Source organism: Xenopus laevis, chromosome 3L (genome assembly GCF_017654675.1).
Source record: "Xenopus laevis strain J_2021 chromosome 3L, Xenopus_laevis_v10.1, whole genome shotgun sequence".
Lineage (NCBI taxonomy): Eukaryota > Metazoa > Chordata > Amphibia > Anura > Pipidae > Xenopus > Xenopus laevis.
In genome coordinates, this window is record NC_054375.1 from 90,328,681 (window position 1) to 90,346,842 (window position 18,162).

Sequence of the window (18,162 nt, forward strand, 5' to 3'; positions counted from 1 at the left end):
TACATGGAACATAAAACATTTAAGAGTGCTCCTTCATAAACCAATTAACAGTTAATTAACTCAATAGTTGATGAAACAAATTAAGTACAAACGAGACAGTCCAAAGTCTTAATTCCCTTGTGGTTAAACCTTGAAGTGAAATTATGGAAACAGTAACTTAATGAAAGGAAATAAAATATGTCTAGCAAACCCAATTGCAGCAAAAGTATCATACAAATAAATTACATTGTATCAAAATATCCGTTGCTTAAAAAGTAGAATAACCCTACGTACTGAGGGAAGGGAAATAGAAAATTACCTGTCCCTGGAGAGTAATCAGAATATGCTCGTTATCTGAAAGGAAGAGGAAGCAAATTTAGTATTAGAACATAGCACCAATGTTGTTCATAAAAAACAGGACATTTTGTATTCTTCATTTAAACCTTTGGGGGATCTGGTTTGACCCAGATCCAATAACACACCCTTGTTTAGCCTTAACCTTTTTCAAGATCTACAAACAAGGACAAGATAATAAAAGGTTACTCTCACGGAGAGAGTGTTATTGGATCTGGGTAATTCAAACCAGATCCCCCAAAGGTTTAAATGAAGAATATAACATGTCCTGTTATACTAAATTTGCTTCCTCTTCCTTTCAGGTAACAAGCATATTCTGATTACCCTCCAGGGACAGGTAATTTTCCATTTCTCTTCCCTCAATACATAGGGTAATTATACTTTTTAAGCAATGGATATTTTGATACTATGTAATTTATTTGTATAATACTTTTGTTGCAATTGGGTTTGTTGGACATTTTGTATTTCCTTTCATTAGGTTACTGTTTCAATGATTTCACTTCAAGGTTTAACCACAAGGGAATGGAGACTTTGGAACTTCTCATTTGGACTTAATTTGTTTCATCAACTATTGGGTTAATTAACTGTTAATTGGTTTATGAGGGAGCACTATTAAATGTTTTCTGTCCAAGCATGCACTATGCTTGACAAAGGGGCGTGTCCCCGAAACGTTGCACATTGCATTAAATAAAATTGCAAGGGCTTGCCCTGCTAAATGCATCTTGTGTGTCTGGTAAATTCTTCATGTATTGTAATGGAGGTTGCCGATTCTCCCATCATTGAGCACCAAGAAGGAGAATTTTGGGAGTGTAAGGGGTGAGGATTCTCCACCTGTCTGTTGGTACTCTGGTTGAATACAAGCATACTTAAGTATAGTATATATATAACATATATAGCAAACATCTCAATACGTACCAGTGGATCATTAACCAAAGTCCTCCACTGGTTGCACACAAAGCTCACGTTCTTATAGAGGTCCACAATAGGAAGAAAACTAAATATACACTGGAGGAGTTCCCTTGGAAATTGATTAATATGCCCCCAAGATTTGTTGTCTTGGTCAGTTACTCCCAGTAGTCCATAGTGAGAACTTGGAAGCAAATCAAGAAGGCAAACCATCTCTTCATCATCATTATCATCATCATCATCATCTTCTAAGAAACTGCTTGAAGAGGGTGTGATTTCATTTGTATCTGAATAGCAAGACTGTGAATTTTGGCTCTGACTCTGCATTAATGTAAAAGTCCGCTTTCTGTTTGAAGATAGTTTTGGTGAAACAGCATTCTCCTCATCCTCACAAAGCATTGCAGGATCATCTATCTGATCGAGAACGTCATCTGGTAGTTCTTCAGCATTCATTTCAGTCACAGGTGTCCGACTTCTGTTGATACAGTCTTTGTGTGTAACGCTACCCCTTGTTTGACCTGAAGAAACACAATGAAATAGATACAAATAAATGGATCTGCAGATTTTTCAAAAACATACACCATTTATCAAAGGTTGAATTTCGAATTCATGTAAATTTATTTTAATTTGAATATACTCACAATTGGACTGGGAGGTTATTTAAGAAAAAAATTGAATGTCTAAAATTCGATCTAATGGTTCAGACCCGAAAATTGGAATGTTATTATTCTCCCTCAAATGTCAGGAAGGCTATTAACATCTCCAAATGGTTTAATGAACCTCTGCCATTGACTTGTAAATTAACTCGTCAGGTTTTAGGTGGTGAATATTCAAATTAGGACTGTTTCCATGGTCAAGCTGTAATAAATATCACTTTCGAATTTGAATATGTGTGAGTTTTGACACTCAAAAATGCAAATTTACTATTTGACCCTTGATAAATCTGCCCCCTAATAACACAAGGCTTTGTGGAACACTACTACTATCATTAGATACTAAAACAATAAGGACACAAAGTATAGCCAATAAATAAAACATTCTGTAGGTTCATGTGCTCATTGCTGGGCTTCAATGAAAATTGGGTCATCCAGTTTGGCTGCACAGTTATCACCTTCTTAATATTTATCTGCAAGATCTATTTAACTTTAAAAAAAAAACATAAATTACATTTACAGGCCATTTCTGAATCTCTAAAGCTGAGCAAACCTGTTCCTATCAGTTTGGTAAAACTGTCAATAAAATTATGAGCCATTTTGTGGATATTTAATGGGGTTATTTATCAATGGTCGAGTAGTGTTTTTCCCATAAAATTCTAATTTTTCAAGGGTAGTTTCACTAAAAACTCTAATTTTTCAGGATAAAAGAAAAAAAAAAGTATTATGCCCTGAAGCTGCTAAAAGCCGAATCTGAAAAAATTCCAGCTAAAACTAGTCGAGGTCTTGTAGAAGTCAATGGCAGAGGTCCCTTGAATCATTTGAAGATGTTTGTAGCCTTCATGACTTTTGTGTTTTTACGCTGGTTTTCACTCGAAAGCTTGATCGGTTCAAGGTATTCGAGGTTTTTTGTTAGCTGATGACTCGATCATTTAGAGTATTCAAGTTTTTCCCCCACAATTGCATCAGTTGAGCTTTTTACATTCAGGTTTTTCATAAATAAGCAAGCATTTCAGTTCGAGGTAGTGTTAACTCTTGTCCTCTTACCAGAAGTAGCGCTAATCTTTTCGAACATGCTGCTACCAGGACTGTAGCACATTTCTAAATAAGCAGAGAGCACTCTCTGTCTGATGCACTTGCACACAAGTGTCATGATTACTGTAGCAGTGTGGCCATATTGGTACAGTAAGCAGACCAATTTTATTGTGCACTGGAGACAGAGTGTTTTACTTAAACTGATTATGCAATAGCCAAATAATCAACCATAATCAGTTAATCATTTGTATAACCTGCAACTGTGTACATTGTAGAGGTTTAACATTAGCAAGGCATGGACAGATTTGGCTGGCACGTAACACACTTGGGGGGTGCAATTTATCTCTTTTGCAGAAGTGTGGGTCTGGAACCTGATGTAATAACTAGGATAGGACGGCATCAGTTGTCACTTTTATGCTTAATCTTTCCATTTAGAATAAAATACAGAAATGTTTATATTATGTTTTATTTGTCCATAAGGACTGGAGATTTAAAGTGAAGATTAATAGTGATGTGCGGGCCGGCCCGACACCCACGAGTCGGGTGGGTTTGGGCTGACCTCAGCACTTCCTTTGCGGGTCAGGTTTGAGTTGAGGTCTTCTGCCTGTTTTCCCCACCCCTGATCTTACATGCCGCTTTCCTGTTTCGGTTTTCATAGGATCGCGCTCGCCACGCCCCTTTTTTGACGTCTTCGTGAGGCAGGTCAGACTTATAGATAAAAGAAAGGAGGTGGGTGCAGGCAGGCTCTGGTTAGGTGCGGGTCAAGAAAAACCTGACCCGCACATCGCTATTGTGTTACATTAGGTCCTCTTCTATATGCTTGTCTTGGATACACTTTGCTAGAAATGATTACTACAATAAGATAGTTAGCATACCTCTGGCACGTCTCTCGTTTTTGGTCCAGGGATAAAGGCCCAGGTTTAAATCCCTACTGGTTTGTCTGTGGCTGAATGGCTGGGTGAGTGGTGATGAGCCTTCATAGCTTTGTGCTAGATCCTGGCATTCCCACTCTGTAAGGTGCTTCCTTCGTTTCACTATTTGCCAGTCAAAAAGAAACAGCAGGACAGAAAAGACATAGGCTCATATTTCTTTCATCCAGTACACTAGGTAAGAAGCAGAGCGGTCATAAATTGTAAAATAGAAACATGTTAACTAAAATTGCAGAATACTGTGCCACTTGTGTTTTAGCAAACAGAAAAGAGAAAATGTAGGATACAGATTAAAAAAAAAGCTCATAATAAAAAATTATTTATACTGCTAATTTATGAACTATACATGCAAACTCTATTGAAATGCATGCTGCTCTTCCACGTGTGACTGACTGAAACCAACCCCACAGCTTACTAACCCAGTACTAAGAGTTCTCTAGCATTATTGCCCCCAACACCACCAAAGCCCAATATCTTAGTACCAAAATCCCTCTGCAGGGTGTGAGGAAAAGCATGGGCTATCCATTTGAATCCACAGGGCCAAAAAAGTCAGCTAAAAAAAAAATAGGTTTTTATTAATCAAAGTTAAAAATGTACACACATCTCCTAGGGCCTCCGTTTTTCTGCTCCCTGTGGCTGAGGATCTGGGGCTGGTGCACCTCGACCACATCATCAACTTGGTGAGCTATCTACATTGTGATTTACACCGATATTCTGGAGCACCTACTCCTTATTTGAAGGATCTGCTGCTTAAAGGAGTTGTTCACATTGGAGTAAACTTTTATTATGATGTAGACAATGATATTCTTAAACAATTTGCAATTGGTTTTCATTTTTTACGAATCGTGTTTTATTAGTTATGTAGCTTTTTATTCAGCAGCTCTCCAGTTTGCAATTTCGGCAATCTGGTTGCTAGGGTACAAATAACCCTAGCGGCCATGCACTGAATAAAAAGATCAAAAGTAGTAATAACAATAAGGGGAAGATTTATCAATGGTCGAATTTCGAAGTTGAAAATACTTCGAAATTCGACCATCTAATTGAATTACTTGGACCTCGAAGTCAAAGTTTTTTTTCCATCGAATTTGGCCATTTGCGGTCGAAGTAAAATCATTCGATCGAACGATTAAATCCTTCGAATCGAACGAATGCAAAGATTTCAGCGATCGATTTTTCTTCTACTTCAAAAAACGCAGAAAACTGCTCTAGAAGGTCCCCATAGGCTAACATAGCACTTTGGAAGGTTTAATTTGTGAAGTATTGAAGTCAAAGTTTTTTTTAAAGAGACAGTACTTCGATTATCGAATGGTCGAATATTCAAACTATTTTACTTTGAATCGAAGTCGTAGTATCCTATTTGATGGTCGAAGTATTAAAAAAATTACTTTGAATTTTTTTACTTCGAAAATTCCCTCTAATTCACTTCGACCCTTGATAAATCTGCCCCTAAATGTGTAGCCTTACAGAGCATTTGTTTTTTTAAATAGACCCCCATTTGAAACTTTGAAGAGTCAGAAGAAAAAGGCAAGTAATTAAAAAACAATATAAAAAACATAATGATGAGCAATTAAAAAGTTACTTATAATTGTTCATTCTATAACATACTAAAAGTTAACATAAAGGTGAACCTCCCCTTTAATAACCAGTGAGCGTTAAAATAAGGATTGACGCTCGGCAGTTGCTCGGCAGGTAGCACTAAATGTATGCAGAACAAAACTTTCGTATCATAGAATAAAGCTAATTCCAATGACAATAACAAATAGAAATTATACTTGAAGACAGGAAGTGATCACCGCCACAGGAAACACACGTCTCGCTCCCTCTACTGACTCTCACTTCTACCTCCTGGGCTGAATAAAAGATCATCTGCCAAACTGACACGGGCCAATAAAAATACTCGGTGCTTTGAGTACAAATAAGTTAGTATGTGCGTCAAACAGGCTCAAGTCTTGCACCTAAAAAAAGCATATTGTCAGAATTCGGAGATTAAAAACATGGTACGCAGTTACCAAGATATAGCTCCAATATATTTCAACAAAATTTGGACCTTGCAGTTTTCTGATCCTTTGGAACCTGCGAATGGAACGCACATAATACGCTGCGTTCCACCCACGGGCTGCAAAGCAGGAAACTTTGCTTCCCAACCCTCACTTTCGTTTGTGGAAGGTTCCTCTAGCTCCCGAATGGCCAAACAAACAGTAACCTGAAGCTTAGCTGACGGAGATGGGCGTGTGCATCACTTACTGACTGCAGTTCAATTCATGGCCGGTTTGCTGGCTGTCTGCAAATACAGAGCTTGGAATGCAGAGACTTTGCTGCTGCTTGATACGCAGCTGAGCACAAACGTTGTGTCCCAATGAATTGTGGGCGCTCTATGCGTGTCACTTGGAGACCTCAGTGTAATAGATAGGACACAGTAGGCCTGACACGTGGGTGGGTTTCACTGCACACGCCCCTATGTGTAAGTTATGGTGTGTGCAGGCTGAGAACTGGTAGCTGCTGTTGGTTTTTCTATGATTCTCCTGTTGTGAAATGCATTTCTCCAGTTATCAAGTTTATTATAAATGCTAAATGACAACTCCTCCTTGAACAAGATGAATGAGGAGGATCAGTATAAGCACATGCTGAGAATCATACAAGAAGGGCAACTGGGACTCCTCCAGGAGCAGCTGCAGAGGGAACCCCATCTACTGGGTGCATTGAATGTCAAGCATTTTGGGAAGTCTGGTGATACTTTGCTGCACTATGCTGCAAGACATGGGCATCTGTCTATACTGACTTACTTGGTTGAGGCTGTTGGCATGGATGTGGAGGTGCTGAATAATGATTACAAGAGGCCACTACATGAAGCTGCATCCATGGGTCACAGGGACTGCCTGTTGTATCTGCTTAGTAGGGGCACAGAGGTGGACTGCTTGAAAAAAGCCGACTGGTAAGCATGAGATAGTGGAATTCATATTGAAAGCCATGTTTGCCAGAGAAGCCAGGCATAGACCAGATAGTATAACCACAAGGTTCCCAAATTCATTCTAATACCAGGCCATACATTTCACTTCTGTCCACATTTTTTTGTTGAGGCATGTGTCATATTAACTCATAGTAATATAAGAAAATGCCATTACATATCACCTTCAAGCAGATGTTAAAGGGATGGTTTACCTTTAAAGGAATTCTTCAGTGTTAAAATAAAAACTGGGTAAATAGATAGGCTGTGCAAAATAAAAAATGTTTCTAATATAGTTATTTAGCCAAAAATGTAATGTATAAAGGCTGGAGTGACTGGATGTTTAACATAATAGCCAGAACACTACTTCCTGCTTTGCAGCTCTCTTGGTTTCCATGGATTGGTTACTAGGCAGTAACCAATCAGTGACTTTAGGGGGGGGCACATGGGCCATAACTGTTTGCTTTTGAATCTGAGCTGAATGCTGAGGATCAATTGCAAACTCACTGAACGGTTATGTCTCATTTGTCCTCCTTCTAGTCAGTGACTAACTCAGAGTTTAAGAGCTGAAAAGCAGAAAGTTCTGTTCTGTTAGACATCCAGTCACTCCAGCCTTTATACATTACATTTTTGGCTAACTAACTATATTAGAAATATTTTTTATTTTGCACAGCCTATCTATTTACCCAATTTTTATTTTTACACTGAACTGTTCCTTTAAGTTAACTTTTAGTGTGTTATAGAATGGCTAATTCTAAGCAACTTCTCTTAGTCTTCATTATTTTTCTTTTATAATTTTTGAAGTATTTGCCTTTTGACTCGAGCTTACGAGCTTTGAAACATCTAAAAATCAAATGCTCGGTAAGGCTACAAATTTATTGTTATTGCTACTTATTACTCATCGTTCTATTAAGAACATCTCCTATTCATATTCCAGTCTCTTGTTCAAAACAATGTATGGTTGCTAAGGTAACTTGGATCTTAGCAACTAGACTACTGAAATTGCAAACTGGGGAACTGCTGAATAAAAAGCTAAATAACTCAAAAAACACATTTGCTGAGTCCCTTCAAAATAAATGGTGCTACATGTATCTGTGTTGTACAATACATATTTGATATTTTAGTATTTGTTTTTGTGAATCTTTCTTCTTTTGTACCTTTTTTTACAATATTATCCTAATTCGTTTGGGAAAAGACTAAGTAAATGAAGCATCCCTTTGAAAATGCAACACAGTTTGATCCACAAGAAGTCAAAACAAATATGTGAATGCACTGCTTTACAGTGAAATTGCCTTAAAATTGATTATTCCAATAGTTCTGACAAAGGGATCCAATTTTATACTTTTTTTTTAACATCTTTTATTGAGCATAATGACAATCAAAGTCAAAACTATAACAAAAAAAGTTATACTTTAACCAGTCTGACCTCTCCCTTTACAGTGGTCACCAAACACCCATCAATGAGAAATTGAAACTGCTTCCTTTATAGGAGTGTTTTCAGCTGATCCATGATGTCATGGTTTACATTAGACTACAATTCTTGTCAAGGCTGTAATTGCCTTGGCTATCCCAATAAAATCAGATTAACAATTTATCTAAACTTTTTTAAAAAATTAAATGTCATGTTTGGATAGGCTTTTTTAAAGAGTAAATGTATGTGTTGATTATCATTGCTATAAGCGTACCTTTTTTTTAGGACCCCACTAATGATGGCTTGCACCAAGACAAAACTGGATATTATAAAAGATCTTATTGAGCACCGGGCTAATCCAATGCTGAAGAACAAAGATGGCTGGAATTGTTTTCACATAGCTACTCGTGAGGGTGATGTTGCCATTATCCAGTATCTACTTGATGTCTTTCCTGATATCTGGAAAACTGAGAGCAAGATTAAGAGAACACCCTTACACACAGCAGGTACACTTTGTGTTTGTTGCCCCTCTTTAGACTATTTTAAGACTAGTTCAGTAGTTTATCATTGTGCTTGCTGGGAAGAAAGCCTTACTTACAGTACTGATGTATCTGTATTGTTAAAAATAATGTAAGATGCAAACAAATTCTTATCTTTAAAATTGTTTCATTCAGATCTCTTCCTGAGTTGAACATTTTTTTTATTAATGCCACATCTTAAAACTCAACACATGGAGGCCATAATAGTCACAGCTGGGACCTGGCCAGAAACTCCCTTAACTTTTTATCTTGGCTGTTGTAAGCTGTGCAGCACCTGAAAGCTGTGCAGCACCTGAAAGCTGTGCAGCACCTGAAAGCTGTGCAGCACCTGAAAGCTGTGCAGCACCTGAAAGTTGTGCATCACATAAGTCGTTGGGATGTAATTTCAATTTGCAGCAGGCTCAGTCATAGTAGTCTGCACTGTGGAATGTATCACAAGCCATCATATTTGCTGTGTTACTTTGGCTTTCAAAATGATGGACTGCCAAAATAAAATCAACTGGCTAGATTTTTAAAGCGACGGCTTACTAGTAACATCCACACTGATATATTCTCAGTTTGTACATACACAATTCATCTACCTATAAGTACTAAGTCAAGTAGGTCAGTTACACCAGATTTCATGCAGCACTGTCCAGTAGGGTATACAAATCCACAGCATCTAAACTTAAAAAAAGTTTAATGCCCAATTGCTATTAGAAATGGCAGCAGAATGTACCATTTACAGCAAATAAATGAGCCTGGTAGTATGGTAGAGATGCACAGAGAAAGAACTGAATACACAATACATGTATGAGGAAAACAAAGTAGGAGTTGCACACTTTTGTAATGCTCAAGGGAAACTGAGCTCATGAACATTTTGGTGAAAATAAAACCCTCCTTTCGTCAGAATAATCGTGACGAAGGGAGAGTTTATTCCCCCTGAAACAATTGTCACTAGTGGTAATAAATGGGGTAAGTTCTCCTTACCCTATCTAATACCCAGGCATTGTTTAAATGAAATAAAAACATTGTTTTTCAAAACTAGTCTATTGGCTTCATTCAGATTGCTGGCAGGTAGTACAAAGGGGACACAGAAAGCAGCTCCAACCTATGGCAGTTGATCAAAATCGTTAGAGTTAAATACAGAAAACTAAATTTCTAGAGTGCTCTTTAAGCAAGTGTACTTTTTCAGTTTTCATTAAGATTGTGTCCCCTTTAAAAACTACTTGTCAAATAAAACTTCATCAATGCCCTGTCATTGTTGCATGTTTCATTTATGACAGCAAATTGGATTAGTTTGTGTTTAATGTGGTAACTATTGCTTCTCTTTTTAACAGCAATGCATGGCTGCTTTGAGGTTATTGAAGTACTTTTAGAAAGGTATGCTTTATCCTCTTGTCTCTTGCAAATAATGTTTCATATGTCTATATGTTTGTATTAAGCATCCCATAGTGACATTACAACTAGGAATATATAGACTAGAAGACAACAAATATGCCAAAATTACTCAAGCTGGAGTGCAGCCTCATTTATTAATTTTGGCCCCAGCCTCCCAGTTGAAAACCTCTGGTTGACGTGTTATAATCATCTGCACATGTATGTTTAATAGCATTTACCGGGGAACACAAGCTTTACAATAGTTTTAATTTTTCATTGCTAAGAAAAGCACCAGGTCATTGGTTTTGTAAAGGAGGAATGCAGGTAATCTAAGAGACTTGAGCATTTCAGCTGCCACAGTAATGCATGGGCCCTCAGATCTAATAAAGGCATTCCAAGAAATCAGGATGGATATTCCCAGATTGATAGTAGTATAAAAAGTTGCCTGAATTAAAGGCAACTAAGAGTCATCATTACATAATTCTATTCACAGTCATATGTCGGTAAAGGATTCTGTAGAGGAGAGATTTTGTCAGCATACCTTCCTTATCAACAAGTGTGAAGTGAACACTGGCATGTTTCAAATTATTTGTAGCTGCAAAGGTTCTTAGATACAAGAATATGATTCTTTATCTGAGGACATTACAGATGTCTTTTCTTACCTTCATATATGATAATTAGTCATTTGGAACATGACTCAAAGAAAATGGTGATACCTCATCACAGGACACCTTCAGTGATATTTGTATGTCTTAGTATGTAGTTTGCTTGATATGTACCACACAGTAAAATTACTAACCAGAAAAAGTTGTAGTAGTAATATTAAGGCTGATGTTTTAGAAATGTTGACCGATTTCAGACCTTCTATAATATATTTATTTCTTTGATCATTGTCATTTCCATATTGCATTTATTTAAACACCAGTTCAGTAAAGTATAATGAAGACATTCTGTGGTTTTTCACTCCTCCAAGGTGTAACTATGATCCTGACTGCAAAGACAGTTGTGGAGTGACTCCCTTCATGGATGCTGTGCAGAATGGTCACCTTAGTATTGCCCAGTTGCTCATAGAAAAGAAAAAGGTAATGCTTATTGCAGTTCATTTCTCATAGATGTTTAATCAGTGTTTATGAATTATGGGGTTATGAATTATGAATGTACTGTATAACGACCAGAATATAGTACAAGTGCATTTATAATCATTATTGCAAAAATAATGTACTGTTCCTCTGGTCATATCTAACCGCCAGAATGTAGTTTTCCGCACATTAACTTGAATTACCTAATGTATTTAATATTGATAAAGCAAGTTTATACTCATGGAAGATCTACTTACACTCACTCCTATTTATGCCCTCTAGCTCGCTAAAATAAATATCCTAAGAAAAAACCTTAAACAAGCAGCATTGCATCAAAGCTTGTTCCATACATTACCAGAGTACAGCTTCCAGCATGCTTTAACCATTGGAGTATGCTTGGATTTACGAACATTTATGTAAACCGACTCTGTTATGGGACTCCATTGCCTTTAATTAAATTAGAGAAGCTGTTCTTGTTATTGCTGAGCTTGTTTTAATTAAAAGGGTTGTTCACCTTCCAACACTTTTTCTTAGTTCAGTTGGTTTCAGATAGTTCACCAGAAATAAATAAATACTTTTTTTCAATTACTTTCTATTTTCTGTGTGGCTGTTTTTTTAATATTCTAAAGCAACTGTAGGAGGTCGGTCGCCGACCATGTAAACTGTTCTAAATCGATACATTTAGTAGATACAATTCTTAGCTTTGTCCCTGCTGACCAGATTCTGAGTCTCATTAAAGGCAGCTGCTAGAATTGATACAATAGTTGTTAATACTCCAGAGATGCTGCTGAGAACGTAACCACTGAATGTTGCAAAATGTAGAGTCTGCAGTTAATAACTGAGCTGCCAGATTTAAACACCAGACAGGGACATTAAACTTAGATTTTGGAAAAACAGTAAAAAATTAAATATGTAAAGTAATTGGAAAAAAGTTTTTATTTCTGGTAAACTATCTGAAACCAACTGAGCTGAAAAAAGTGTTGTGGACCTGTCACCCAGACACACAATTTTTAATTTTCAAATTAAACATGAAGTCCAATTTCTATTTTTTTATTAAAGCATTCCTAGCAATTGTAAGATGTCACTGCTTTCCACACATTCCCCTGTTCTCTTCAAGATTCTGAGATGAGGCAAGTCTTACCTTAATAACAGTGTGCACAAAAAAGTTCCAGCCTGCTTGCTATAATTATGAATTCCCAGACTGAAGGAAATAAGATTCAAACAATTTGTATTGTGTAATTTAAGTTCATTTTGCTTGACTAATGTGATAAAATAGGATTTTGAATAATTTTTGTTGGGTGACGGGTCCCCTTTAAGTGAATAACCCCTTTAAAAAATTTGTATGGTTTCTGATAATTTCTTGCACTTAACAGGACAATATATGGAACTGAAACTTTAACTCATTTTCTGCTTCTGTACCTAAAGGGCTATCCTGGGGCTGCTGAACCTCATCCCACCCCACCCCACCATCACCCCCACTCTGCACTTAACACTTTAGCATCCAGTCTAGGGAGAAGCGCATCACTGTGCAGAGAGCCTAATTTCCGTTAGAACATGGAAATTCGGCTCTCGAAGTTACCAGAGGAGGCTTTTTGTGGCCCCTGGTAACTAGGCGCTCGCTGCTGCCTGATCATTTTTATATAGTTTTTGCCTCTGGACTACTATTAATGGTATAGTGCTGCATAATATATTAACAAATGCTAAATAAGTATTTTTTTTAAATATGGAGAATAATTCATCATACCTTTTCTAGGTCTGCTACTCAGCTTTTGACAGAATGGGGGCTCAAGCCTTGCACCTAGCTGCAGTCACAGGACAAAATGAATCTCTCCAGTACCTGGTGTCTCATCTCGGTGTCAATGTAAATGAAAAAGCGACTTCCATGCAACTTAGTGCACTTCATTATGCAGCCAAGGTCTGGTGATTTAAGTGAATAAAGATGCAATATTTTAAATATCATTATAGGTGTTTTATGTATAACAATCAGAAATGCTTTCTGTTGGCTGTGGCAATCTATACAAGTGTCAGGTGTGGGGGGGAAAATGTTTGAACCTGAGGTGTGTAGTTATGTAATTTGTGATTTAGATGGGTACAATGGGGTGTTTGTTTGAACAGGGTCCAAATCTACTGTTTCTGCAGATAAAGATGTAGAAAGATTTATCTTTATAAACAGTGACTGTATTTGACCTGTAGCAAATTCATTTTTTGAACTAATTTATTCATCCAGTAGCATTTTTGTTTCTTTGGTAGAAATGCTCAATAACACAAATACATAATACATACAACTATAGACCAATAGAAGAGCTATAATGACCCTGCTTAATAGACTTTACAGTCTAAAAGAAGAAGGGGGTATGAGACCAGGGAGCAGCAAAGTGAGAAAACATCTATAGAAATGTTTAAAAGCAGTTAGATTGGGAGAAATTCTAATAGAAATTGGGAGTGAATTACAGAGAAGGAAGAGAAAATTAATTGAGATCTAATTATATAAGTGCTTAGTGCTTTTATAATCATATGCTTAGTTCTCAATCAATTTAGCACCAACATACAATTAATGGTATGTCAATTGACTGTGTTTTATACAAATAGTTAAAATGATTAAAGTGTTTAAGTGCTATAAATTAGGTGCTGTGACTTTCAATAAAATACACAATTGATGAATAATCTAAAAGTTCATGGTTCTTATATGAATTAAATAAGGTGCTAGTAAAAAAAATAAAAAAAAAAATAAGGTGCTAGTGCTGTAGTTATAATTTTAAAGTGAATTCATGGTATCAAACAAATAAAAATAAAGCGTCTGCAGTTCATCCGGGATTCAATTTAAGTTTAAAAAAGGTAAGATTTCAATAATAAGCTTTTTTTTAAAAAAAGGTTTGAACGCTCGCCGACGCACGTTTCGCATATGCTTTATCAAGCCTTGATAAAGCGCATGCGAAACGTGCGTCGGCAAGCATTCAAAATCTTACCTTTTTTAAACTTAAATTGAATCTCGGCTCCAGAGAAATTTAATGGAATTGTAGCGCTACTAGCGCAGCATTCATTCCTTTTATTCTCTATTATCTCTAACGCACCGAGGATTTGTTGGTTTTATAGCAAAGTTAGCTCTCCTTACAAGACAGTTAAATGTAGTAACGAGACCACAGTCCTCCGTGTTCTGCCATGTGGTGTCCCAGGGCTTAGAACAATGCAGCCAGTTTCTTCGGGACAACTCCACCTCTATACTATTTTCTAATTTCTAACTTTTATTCATGAATTGCTGATGCTTTATTTTTAATTGTTTGATACCATGAACTCACTTTAAAATTATAACTACAGCACTAGCACCTTATTTTTTTTTTTATAGATGAAACTTTTTATTATTTTCACAACATAAAACAAATATAAAAAAAACAAAACATGCCATATCGATTCAATGGTATTAGGAACAATTTCAATGACAAGTATTTAAGCATTTAACATCGTATTGACTTGACATCCCAGTACTTTGGCTGATACTTTATTGTCTCTAAAGCAGAAGCAATTACTTATTGAGACCCAAAAATTAAGGTTACATTGTCATAGACTTCGGTTCTCTTGGGTATGTATATCACCTTTTCCACAATTCATAAGTTATGTAAGAGAACCACAACCTCCCAGCCCCGCCTCCCACCACGGACTCCATATTTTATCGAATTTGTTTTGTGAGCCTCTAGCCAGCAAGGTGAGCTTAATGAGTGGCAGATTTTGATTTACTAGGTTTGCACAGTAGGGGGTTTAGGGCCCATCCACATCATAGAAATTATTTTCCTGGCATAACATAAGAGGGATCTGTATCTAGTTCTGGCATGGCTGGTAGTTATTACATCATCTATAATTCCTAATATACACACCTGTGGTGTAAGTATCCTTGGGAAATCCAATTTGTCATCTACGAGTTTGAGAACCTCAGTCCAGAATTTGGCTACTGGGGGTCAGCTCCAAACCATATGTAGAAAGTCTGCCCCCTCTGCCCCGCACCTATGACATTTTGCCTCTGGATTGCGCACTAGCACCTTATTTAATTCATATAAGAACCATGAACTTTTAGATTATTCATCAATTGTGTATAGATACATTTTATTGAAAGTCACAGCACCTAATTTATAGCTCTTAAGCACTTTAATCATTTTAATTATTTGTATATAACACAATAGATTGAAATACCATTCATTTTATGTTGGTGCTAAATTGATTGACAACTAAGCATATGATTATAATAGCACTAAGCACTTATATAATTAGATCTCAATTAATTTTAGTAAGGTAGTGTGGGGTTTTACTGCTTTTTCTTGTTTTTAGTATGCCTATTCTGGTTTATATACCTCTACACAGCCTGAAATTGGGTAATACAAGTGAGTGAACATTAATTACAAGTGAACTATATTTTTGTTTGTGATAAGGTGTAGCTTGGTGAGCACTTGGTGACCTAAGTTCAAAGATGATAGTGGAGCAAAGTCTATGCATGCATGGCAGAGTCATTAGATTGAATTGCATTCTCACTCACTAGCAATGCAGACTCCCAGATCTGCTCCAACACAAAAGAGGTAAGGGGAGGTGGCATTTGAGCTGTATTAATGTACAGAGTGTACTGTATGTGTGTTTGTGTATGTCACTTACTTAGGTAAAGGCAGGGAGGCATCTGGCACATGAAAGATGCAGACTCAGGCAGATGTCTGTCATGTGGACCAAAATGGCAGGAGCGGTGCTGGGGGGCTCCAGATCCATGTACAGCAACAGATACGTGGGTCCACTGCTCTGCTTGTGTTCAGGAGAAGGCTAATGAGTGGAGAGCAAAGGAGCATGTTCAAAAGACACACCACCACTCCCGGTCCCTGAACTACTACAAACTGTGGCAGTATGCCCTTAATATAAATTTTACAATGTATGCTTAAGCTATTAAAGTGGGAATTGTTGTTTATATCACCATATATAACTGATTCTGATGATCAGCAAGGATTTATGAGTTTTATGGTTTTGTTCTAATATGGTATCCATGTATTCAATACTTTTTTTTTTAGGAAGGACATGTTGGCACCGTTTTAACCCTGTTGACTCTTGGCGCAGACCTACACTGTAATGATCTGAAAGGGAGATCTGGTAAGCAACTTTTATTGTATGAAGTAAGGCACAGCAATCTTACAAGGCTATGTCAGTAAATATATAATTCATCGACAGTGTATAGGCTCTTCAACAATTATATGAACAATGTAGTTCGCTATAAGAATACACACTGCTTAATTGTAATTAAAATATATTTATATGTTTATCTGAAAGCTCTGATACGGTTTATGCACCTTTTCTATTTAAAGGGAAAAATGCATCAGTTAATAGTACTGCTCCAGAAGAATTCTGCACTGAAATCTGTTTTTCAAAAGAGCAAACAGATTTTTTTATATTTAATTTTGAAATCTGACATTCGGCTAGAAATATTGTCCATTTCCCAGCTGCCCCCCCAGTCATGTGACTTGTGCTCTTATAAACTTCAGTCACTCTTTACTCTTTACAGAATCCCTTTAAGCCTATCTGAATGAGCTCATGTGGGAAAAAAAGGGGTATGTTTTCTCTTTAACTTGTCTGTGAATTAAACAGTGTCACTAAAAAAGTTAGGGACTGAATCAAAAGGCTAAAGGTAAATATTGAAATGTTAGAGGTACTTAGCTACAGCTTTAATTTAATTTCCTTTAAGATGTAACACTCGCTTCCCTTTTACTACGGAAAAGTAAGGGTAACATACTATTGCACGTATTAAACATAAAGCTTTCTTGTAGAATCATGTTCAATGGCAACACACAGGCGAGGGGTCTATGCTGCAATTTTATCAGTTTTTGCAGTAATCCAGAGTCCATAGAAATAATAAATTATTAGCATTTTTTTATCTTGACTGCAGTCATGCACATGTATAGGATTTCTTATCCAGAAAGCTCAGAATTATTGGGAGGCCATCTGCCATACTGTAAATTTTAAGCAATTAGTTCTTATTTTTTTTTAAAAAATATTTTTAATAAGCCACTGCCTTATAAAGCCACACTAGTTGCAAAACAGTCCTGTTGAATTTTGTTTAATGTTATTTTTTAGTTCACCCCCTATTCAAACCTGGTATAGCCTGAATCACTAATAATGTTAGCTCCAAGGTTAAGTGGTGTTAAATGTCCCTTATGGGCCCAAGCAAACGGGATGTTTTGTCTCCCACAATAAATCTTCACTACTGTGGGTGACAAAACGTCCCTGGTTTCTTTTCCATCGACAATAATATAAATCGCTGGTGGGAAGGCATACCAGACACAAAATAGCCTGAGGTTTCCCCGTGAGGCAACAAAACATCCCATGTGCCAATACCCTAGGGCACATATTTCTTATAATTTTGTACAAGATCTATACTTTTTATTTAGCTCTTCACATGGCAAGTGCTAGTCAGCATGCATCCTGTGTCCACATTCTTCTGAAATCTGGACTCCATGATTCCGCTGACTGCACTGGAGTGTATGCAAAGGACTTGGCAAAGAAACCAGAAGTTCACCAGGTCTTTAAAAATATCTGCTAAGAGGAACTGCCAGAGTTTTGTGGATTTTCTTTAAAAAAAAATCACCTGTTGTAATTCAGCTTGGGTAAGAAAAAATAATAAACTGTACCTTTAAAACATGCTATGGTCTCTCCTGCACTATCCTCCACCATTTTTTTTTAAAAAAAATTTATTTTAGAAAATAACTATTAAAAAGTGATTGGCTGAAAATTTTATCATTTAATGTAAACTGCTACATATACGGATGATTCTTATTAACCAAAACATACACACAACATATTACTTTTATCCATTGCACTTAAGTGATTGCTGCCATTTGCTGATTAGACGGTGCAGTGGTTTCATTGTGCCCACTGTTGCAGGTGAGTTGCTTGGTATTGCGTACTGGCATATTCAGACATTTGCAGGTTATTGAGGTAAATACCTATTTGCTACT

At 36.8% G+C, this 18,162-nt stretch overlaps 2 protein-coding genes across 12 annotated transcripts in view; one reads left to right on the forward strand and one right to left on the reverse strand.

Moving 5' to 3' along the window:
* The window catches only part of fbh1.L (F-box DNA helicase 1 L homeolog), a 37,948-nt gene extending 31,713 nt beyond the window's left edge, over positions 1-6,235 (reverse strand). For 2 of the 10 annotated variants that reach the window (XR_005966311.1, XM_041586578.1), the window contains exons 1-3: positions 5,629-5,855; positions 3,803-3,961; positions 1,249-1,757 (exon numbers count right to left, since the gene is read on the reverse strand). Coding sequence is in view for 9 of the 10 variants with exons in the window: in XM_041586578.1 (XP_041442512.1) it covers positions 1,249-1,757; positions 3,803-3,961; positions 5,629-5,722 (762 nt within the window). In the remaining variant the exon portion in view is untranslated. The other 8 variants (XM_041586581.1, XM_041586579.1, XM_041586580.1 and 5 more) reach the window with 8 other exon arrangements.
* On the forward strand, positions 6,027-17,838 carry ankrd16.L (ankyrin repeat domain 16 L homeolog). Of its 2 annotated transcripts, XM_018251155.2 has the most exons (7): positions 6,318-6,788; positions 8,497-8,717; positions 10,070-10,112; positions 11,083-11,191; positions 12,942-13,103; positions 16,225-16,303; positions 17,596-17,838. In XM_018251155.2, the coding sequence occupies exons 1-7, from the start codon at positions 6,421-6,423 to the stop codon at positions 17,745-17,747; spliced, it is 1,134 nt and encodes a 377-aa protein (XP_018106644.1). In that variant the 5' UTR covers positions 6,318-6,420; the 3' UTR covers positions 17,748-17,838.
* Positions 17,839-18,162: the final 324 nt, after the last annotated feature.

Excerpts from the sequence above, each read along its gene's own strand:
- ankrd16.L (XM_018251155.2), top strand. The coding sequence starts at position 6,421 with ATGCTAAATGACAACTCCTCCTTGAACAAGATGAATGAGGAGGATCAG. Across the intron at positions 13,104-16,224 it reads CACTTCATTATGCAGCCAAG|GAAGGACATGTTGGCACCGT; the intron begins GTCTGGTGATTT and ends TTTTTTTTTTAG. Across the intron at positions 16,304-17,595 it reads TGATCTGAAAGGGAGATCTG|CTCTTCACATGGCAAGTGCT; the intron begins GTAAGCAACTTT and ends CTTTTTATTTAG.